This window comes from Rattus norvegicus, chromosome 6, assembly GCF_036323735.1.
Source record: "Rattus norvegicus strain BN/NHsdMcwi chromosome 6, GRCr8, whole genome shotgun sequence".
Classification (NCBI taxonomy): Eukaryota; Metazoa; Chordata; class Mammalia; order Rodentia; family Muridae; genus Rattus; species Rattus norvegicus.
In genome coordinates, this window is record NC_086024.1 from 138,971,157 (window position 1) to 138,979,585 (window position 8,429).

General features: G+C 40.7%; 1 gene segment (V, D, J or C); it reads right to left on the reverse strand.

Annotated features, from left to right (window-relative positions):
- Window positions 1–7,494: 7,494 nt before the first annotated feature.
- Window positions 7,495–7,981, reverse strand: LOC134479173 (Ig heavy chain V region PJ14-like). The segment is given in 2 exon segments: window positions 7,495–7,820; window positions 7,905–7,981. Coding segments are annotated over 2 exon segments (372 nt in total).
- Window positions 7,982–8,429: the final 448 nt, after the last annotated feature.

An 8,429-nucleotide genomic window follows, 5' to 3' on the forward strand; every position in this document is an offset into this window, starting at 1 on the left:
AGGGTCAGGACAGGCTGGTTTTCATGGGCATAGAGAAGAATTATTTGCATATCTTACTGCTAAAACATGCTATGGAATTACACCTGAGCTGAAAACAGTGCTCATAGCAGATATATGACACAAAGATATGGATGTCAGTTACAGAGTTTGACTAAGTGTTGTGGTTTCATATTCACATTTTTTTTGGTAAAGATTCGCCATATTACATTTAGTTTTCTTTTGTCCTTGTGCACAGAAGTTTTGTTTTCATAGTCAGGATTCTTTAGTATAAATATGTAATTAAACAGCACCATACATACTTGTGTTTCTACATATGCGCTCAGTCTTTTCCAATACCTGAGTAGGACATGTCTTCTCCCAACTGTGATTTTCGGAAACAGTTACTCCTATAAGGTTATGATAGCAGAACTCATTTTTGTGACAAGAACACTGGTTTTTTTCTGAAAGTTACTTCTTCATGATAGAATACTGTCCTTAAACTTTATATATATTTCTAAATTAGACATTGTGAAGACTGTCTAAGACTCCAAATTGTTCATGGAGGCAGATGTATATTTGCAGAAAACTCACTCATTTTTTAATTCTGAAGTTATTAATTTATTCCTTTACAGTCCCCCTCCAACATTTTCCCTGTGCATGTGAATACCATTTAACATGTGACTGTTTTATGTTGTATTATATTAGTTTTTATTTTCCCCAGTTAACATACTCCATATACCTGTTTCTTTTAATTATCTTTTAGGGTGCATTTGTCATATTTAATCAGTTCTCTTGTTTCAGTCCTCCCAATGCAGTTCCGCGTACCACACTTCAATTTTGCTTTCACATCACCAGTATTCCCTTGTCCTTGGTCATCTGTGTCCTATGCATAAGCTGTGGCCCTTTCTTACATTTCTAATTCCTAATGCTACAAAATAGAATTCACAACTGCAGGCACCCAAAGAAAGTTTTGCATATGAAAAAGGCTGTTTTTGTCTCCTCCAGGCTATGTTTTATTTTTTGAGGTAATATTTTACAGTCACCTTTAAATTCCTCCAAGGCTCAAGCATGAATTAAGAGGACATAGAGAAAATTAAACATGTGAAACTTGGGGTTGAGGACTGTGAAATAATGTCTTGTGAACAGGACCTGCCTATCCAATCCATGCACTGATGATGGCTGTTTTCTGTGTAAGCCACACCTGAAACCAACCAATCATAACCTAATATAGACTTTGTAAGTATTTTCCAGGTCTTCTGTCTTAGTGAGGCACTGCTTTATATAGATCTCATGGAGAAGAACACAATGTGGTCATTGGTCGATTTTCTATGCTGCAATGCTTGCTTTTACAAACATGCACATATGGGCAGCATTTTTGGGATAAAAATGCCATGATGTTGAGAGTGGTTGAGTTGAGATATATTGTTGTCAAAGATATGGGGATGTTGAAGGGGAAAATAGGGTGGAGACATAAACATATTAAACTTATACATGTGGAGTATACAATTCTTCAGAACTTAGGAAAAAGGTGCCTACTAGATGGCTGAATTGTCTAAAGACAACGAATCCCCAAAGAAAATGTTAAGGTATATGCTGCAAAATGTAAGGGTGGATACGTAAGGCAACCCTCAATAAAGGCAATGAAAAGAAGGTTTTCTTTTTTCTTTTTTAAATTTTACTACACCATATTTCAAGGAGCAGTTTTAAACCACGATAATAGAACCAACATTGCAGTTGCACATATACAAACATGGGGAGAGAGAGAGAGAGAGAGAGAGAGAGAGAGAGAGAGAGAGAGAGAGGAGAGACAGGTGTCTGAAAAAGAGGTACAGAGAGCTGAGGTTGTATATGGTTTTTGGGAACATGCCAAGGAAACAATAATGAACCAGTGTAAGAGGTGTAGGTAGTATTTGGGTTCATTGCTTGTTTTGGAGAACAGGATAGGAACCAGGAGGAGGTGCCAATTTACCTCTTGGATTTTCTCACCCCAAGGGGCAAGTGAAGGGTCCCTGAATGGTGAAAACATAACTACAGATACTCTAAACAGAGAAGGGTTGTGAAATAAGGTACAGAATATTGGGGGTGTGGTATGTGCAGCTTTGGCATGTGTGGCTCTGGTACATGGGGCTGTATGAGAACCTTAGAGAAAAAGTGCAGGGAGATAAAGACCAAGGTCTTTTATTTTGCTGTTTCCTTGATTAGTCGGATAAGTGGGGGACCTTTGACAATGTCTGTATGTGATCTGGATTCCTAAATGAATGGGGGCCAGGAACAGAAGGAGAAGACACTGAACAGACATTGAATGAAGATTTCACGATCCACTATTGGTACAGCTACTGAAGAGGATCCAGGGCATTCACTGAGTTTTAGAGGGCTATATGACAATTGTAGGATTTCTTTTGGGGGAAGATAAAAACTACCATAACTGTTTTTCTGAAGTGCATGTGTTAAAATCTTTTAATAATTCAATTTGTTGGATACAAATATGTTACATACCATGTATTCCCAACCCTTGAAGACACAGGCCTTCTGAAATCAAAGGTATGGGGCAATAAATCTTGAGTTTAGAAAACAAAGAAACAAGGAAGTTTTTCTTCCATTAGAAAGATTCAATCAACCTCTATCCTAGGTCAGGGGAAAATGTCAGGAGAACTCTTCCAGAAACATAAAGATTGTCAGTATCTTTTCTGCACATAGAGTCACATGATCACATGTGGGAATATTGACAGGAACTTCAGGAAAGCAATGAATGTTTTTCTCTCTTGCAGTATAGTGGTTTCATCATGTTTTCCCACATGTAAACTTATAAAATAAAACCAATAAAATACATGCTAGTAAGTAGACATCCTTGAATTTGCATAGTTCCTCATTACATTATTTTTAATAATCTGACTGAGGTAACTTCTGTCCCTCAAGGACTAGTTCTATGACAATATCACGTAGGAAGAGGACCACAGGTATATGTGAGATACAAGCACCATTCAGGGAGTGTGTCTTCCTTTGACTTCACACCTCATGCCTCCTGACAGAGATTCTAGCAGTGAGAGACAGTGCGACTGTGAGATCAAGAAATGAACTTCGAAATGCAAAAATATATTTCAAATGAAAATGTCACAACCTGTCATCACTGTACAACCATACAGGAGATTTCTAGGTCACATGATTGCTATTTTGAAATCCTTGGGATCCTGCATATTGTATGCCAAAGTTGAACAGAATCATGCTAATGTTCATAGGGAACAGGGACCTCTTTCTCTCCAACCAGGCAACACTTCTTTTCACTTATTTTTAAATGTTCTAATTATCAAAAGTGTTTCATTTAGAATTTAAAAACCATTTCTGTTATTATTGGAGATGTTGAGTTTATGAATCCTCTTCTGTCCACATTCTCTGACTGAAAGGAAGGATCGCAGTTAGTTAGAGGAGGACAGAAGACAGAAAGTTGTGTGCCCAAGAGAATACTATGTCTCTCTTCTCTTTATTGTAGCCTCTGTTTTATCTTAGAGACTCACATCTCAGACAAGTGATAAAAATGTTCTTTAGAAGAAAAATAAGACAACTCTTAGCATTTTGTCTAAACTCTGCCCCAGAGTTACCTGACAATAGCCAGGTATGCCTGACTCACAAAAAAGAGCTGCTTACCCACTCTGCTCTCTTGCTCTTGTCTTCTTGCTCTCACTCTGTCTTCCTGCTCCATCCCTATTTTCTCCTCATTCAATCTGCTCCTGTCCAGTGCTCAAGGACATCCTTTACTCCTCCACTCTTCTACTCTTTCTGTGTGTTTGTCTCTGTGTGTCTGTCTCTGTGTGCATGTGTCCATGTCTCTATTTCTGTTTCTCTCCCTCTCCCCCCCTCTCTCTGCCTTTGTTTCTACTAGCATTTTATTCTCTTCCCTATGCCCTAAACAGTCTTTTCTATACTATCCCTTATTGAGGCTGGTCCCTCAGAGGGAAAGAATGCCTCAGTATGTGCCTGAAGAGTTAGCCCCTAACCCTATACCTTCCCATTCATCCACCAAAACATTCCTTCTCTCACCTTTTTTCTTTTTATAAGCACAACATCTACTGTGTTAGAGTACTTCAATTTTTCATATAAAATATAATCACATGATATATTTAAGAGAAGAGAATTTTGAGGGCATCTCCATTCTATTGGCTCTACTATTCTACTACAGACAAGCATCCCTGTCTGCATTATTTATTTGATTGTTTACTTGCTTATTTACTTATTTTCACTTTACATCTCAATGACAGCTTCATTTCTCCCCTCTTCCCAATATTGCCCTTATACATCCCTCCCCACATTGCCCTTTCCCCTTCTCCTCTGATAAGAGGAGTCACCCTTGCATACTACCCCACTGTGGGGTGCCTTTTCTCTACAGGACTAGACACATCTTCTCCTACCTAGGCTCAACAAGACAGTTCAGGTGTGGGGAAAGGAATCCAATGATAGGCAGTAGAGACCATAACAGTGACTGTTCCACTTTTTAGGGTACACACATGAGGACAAAGCTGTGTATTTGTTACAGATATATAGAGGGTCTAGGTCTGTCTCCTGTATGCTCTGTTGTTGGTACCCAGTCTGTTTGGCCCTGCATATGCCTCAGTATCCAACTGGATGAAGCCTCTCAGGAGACAATTTTGTAATCTCAATGGGAAGACAATTTTTATGGGTTAATTGTAGTCCCCATTCTTCCTTTTGAAGTCCTGTCATGGTACAAGAGGTGGACATTTCAGTCTCTATATCCCGGCTGGTAGGAATCTCAGCTGGGGTTACGGTCATAGACTTCCCATGTACTCTCCTGTCCTATGGCTCCTGTTAGGAAACAAAGATGCCCGCAACACCACTGTGAATAATTCAATTCTCATTCCCAGCCATCTCTTGCCTCTATCTCTCTAGAACTGATTGCCATCCTCTGCCTTCTCCTCATCTCTTCTCTCTACCCAGTTCCCTCTCTCTCTCCACCTCCACTGAGTATTTAATTTCCCCTTCTTAGTGAGATTCATGCATCATCACTTGGAACTAACTTACTATCCAGTTACTTGTGCTTTTGGATTGTAGCATGATTGTCCTGCACATTATTACTGGTGTAAACTAGTGAGTACATATCACAAGTGCTTTATGGTTCTGTGTTACCTTATTCAGCATGATATACTCAAGTTCCAATAATTTGCCTGGAAAATTCATGAGGTCCTTGTTTTTAATAGGAATAGAATTACACTGTCTATATGTTTGACATTTCCTATCCATTCTTCAGTGGAGGGACACCAATGTTGTTTCAAGTTTCTGGCTATTATGAATTAATCTGCTATGAACATTCTTGAACAAGTGTCCCTGTTGTATAGTGGGTAGTCTGTTGGGTGTATGCACGGGGATGATATAGCTTGGTATTGAGTTAAAAGTATTCCCAGATTTTTGTAAAACAACCAAATGTAATTTGAGAGGTTGTACTAGTTTTCACTCCCACCTGCAATGGAGTGTCTTCTTGCTCCAAGTCCTTGACAGCATGTGCTATCACTTTGGGTTTTGGTCTAGTTATTTGCCTGCATGTAAATGGAATCTGAACTAGAGCCCTGAAATTTAATGATTGTTCTGCACATGAAAGGAAGAGGTAGTGTTTGCCATTTCAAGCTTTTGTCAAATTGTTTGATACAATATTTTTCATAGAAAGGATATTTTTTGTTTAGGCTCATACGGAAGTTCCCTCAGTGTTTCTCTGGCAAAGAGATAGATGGCTGTGTCCTAAGTTTAAACTTTGTTCAGTTTCAAGTAAAACTTGACTATTTGTTGTTTCCCTGATGATGCTGATTCAGGATTTGAGATCTGAATCTTATAATGTGATTTCACTACTTAACATTGCTGGCATCCACTGCAGACCCTTTCCTAGAGGCTGGAGGACCCAGTGTATACCAAGAACACCATGGACGGTTAATGAGTAGCCAGAGACAGGGCAGGTGAGAGACAGGCTTTGTGAGGACTACAGCAGGGCAGGATCTGACTCCTTTAGTTGTACCTCTACAAGGCACCTTGGGCATACAACATCACCATCAGTCATCCATGTCATAGGTGTCAAGCCTGTTTCCCTCTATGGAAGGCCTGAAATATTTGCAGCTTGGAAAAGTCACCAGGTAGAGGGGTTCTAAGCGAACAAAACAACATCTTGTCAAATGGAATATCCAAACTGATCTGAAGCAAAGTAAAATTAAGGCAGGCTGATTGTGGGCCTGTGTACTGGAGGCTGTCCACAGTGATCTCCAGCAAGGCCAGATGGGAGGGTTCATGCAAAGGGGCAAAGGCATGAGCTGGGAGGGGTAATTTCCTCCTAGGCTATTGTGCCTCTGCTGCTGCTGCTGCTGCTGCTGCTGCTGCTGCTGCTGCTGCTGCTGTTGCTGCTGCTCTCACCACTGCTACTGTAGCTGCTGTTTCTCCAAGATGCTGCACTGGGTTGCAGGGAGAGCTCCTGTAGGTGTTTTGCAAGAGAAGTTTTCTTCCCTGGTGTTGGTGTCACAGCTCTTATGACAGAAGCTCACAGAAGGCAATTCTCATGTAATTCTCATGCACCTTTATTCCTTCTGGATAAAATCTGTATACACAGTTCTGGGGTGGGCTGGGATCTAACAGTGGGTGCTTCCCATAGGCTTGATCTGAGAGGTTCAGGATGTCTCACCTACATGTAGAAGGGCTTGGAGGTGTTGAACCTAAGTGACTTATGGCCACAGATCTATCTGGGGGTGGGTGTGGGGCTGTGGAAAACTGCAGTTTAGTGACAGAGCCCTGGTGCTAGGAGCAGGCAAAGCTACCATCCCTTCAGGATTTCTGGGTCTTCTAGCCTTATCTCAACCTTACATGGGTTTCTCTCACTGCCCACACCCATGTGGCAGATTATAGTTTAGACAGTGTAGAATGAGAAGACTTGTCATTTAGATGGAAAGTGTTATTTTGATAATAATATGTACGGAGGTTGGCCACAGTTAATAACAATGTCTTGTGGTCCTTATATATGGAAAGAAGATACCATGACTTAGCACTCAAAGTGCTAATTGTTTCATCATTAAATTGTGGACATGTATTTGAAATCTTTACGTTAGAGAGGAGGAATGAAATTGTCTTCAAACATCATGTAAAGAAACAGTAGAAATGTTGCTAAAACTGCAGTCATGAGGGAAACTATAGGTTACCAAATCTCACTGTCCTCAACCACAGTGTTCCACTGAGTTTTCTTCATAAATCAACTCAATAATTTGTTCTTATTTTACACTGTTACATTATAGAACCACTTAATGATTCCTCTATTGTGTGAAGAAACAAGAAGTTTAATAGAATATGACACTGAAGAGTATGTTCTAGAGAATTTCCATGACTGAAAGAAGAGTCTATATTTTTAACCCTAAAACACATGCTCAAACAGCATGGGACATAACTTCCAAGATTCTGAAGTGATCCTGAAAGGAACTTGTTTATCCTCAGCGCCCCCTGCTGGTACTAAGTATCTCTGTAGGAAGTTTTTGTGCAAAGTCACACTGGACTTCCCTCACTGTGTCTGGTACAGAAGTAAATGGCTGTGTCTTCAGTTTGCAGACTGTTCATTTTTAAGAAAACTTGACTCTTGGAGGTGTCCCTGCTGATGCTCAGTCGGGATTTGAGAGCTGAATTATATGCTGTGCTTCCATCACCCCATATTCCTCCCATCCACTCCAGACCCTTTCCTGGAGGCTGGCGAACCCAGTGCACATCATAGCTGGTTAGTGAGAACCCAGAGACAGTGCAGGTGAGGGACAGGGTCTGTGAGGGCTGCACCAGACCAGGTCCTGATTCCTTCAGCTGCACCTGGGACAGGACACCTGCGGACAAGCAACATCACCATTAGTCTCTCATCCGATAGATTAAATGCCTGAGTCCCTCCCCTGAAACTCTGAAACACTTACAGCTTGGAAATGTCACCAGGCAGAGCAACAGCACTAGGACAGCCATGCTGTGATGGAGGCCCTAGTGAGAAGGAGATGTGGCTCCTCAGGTTGGCCTGGGCTTTCATTCTGAGCCTGAGGGCTGCTTTGCATTGAGGGAGGATGCTGAGTAGATAAAAGGAAGAGCAGGGCAGAATTTCTAGTTTCCTCTCCATGTGCTTGAGATTACCTTTGTGCTTAGAAAACATGGAGCTGAAAACTCAGGAACTTTTCCCTGGTAATGTTTGGATTTCCAATTCCCAATCAAAAACAGAAAGTATTAGTCACATTGTGCAGTCCTCGGAAGCTAAGAAGGGGCGGGGTGATAGGGAGGTTTACACTAGGTGAGTCTTTATTCCTGCAATACTCGTAGAATAGGTTACCTTATCTTCAATGCAATCCTATACCTTTGTAAATTGCACTAGAGGATGTAGGATGGAATTGGGGATTGTTTTTTTCCCCAGATTCTTTCTCTTGAATTCTTTTCTATTACTATGTTTTTAGACT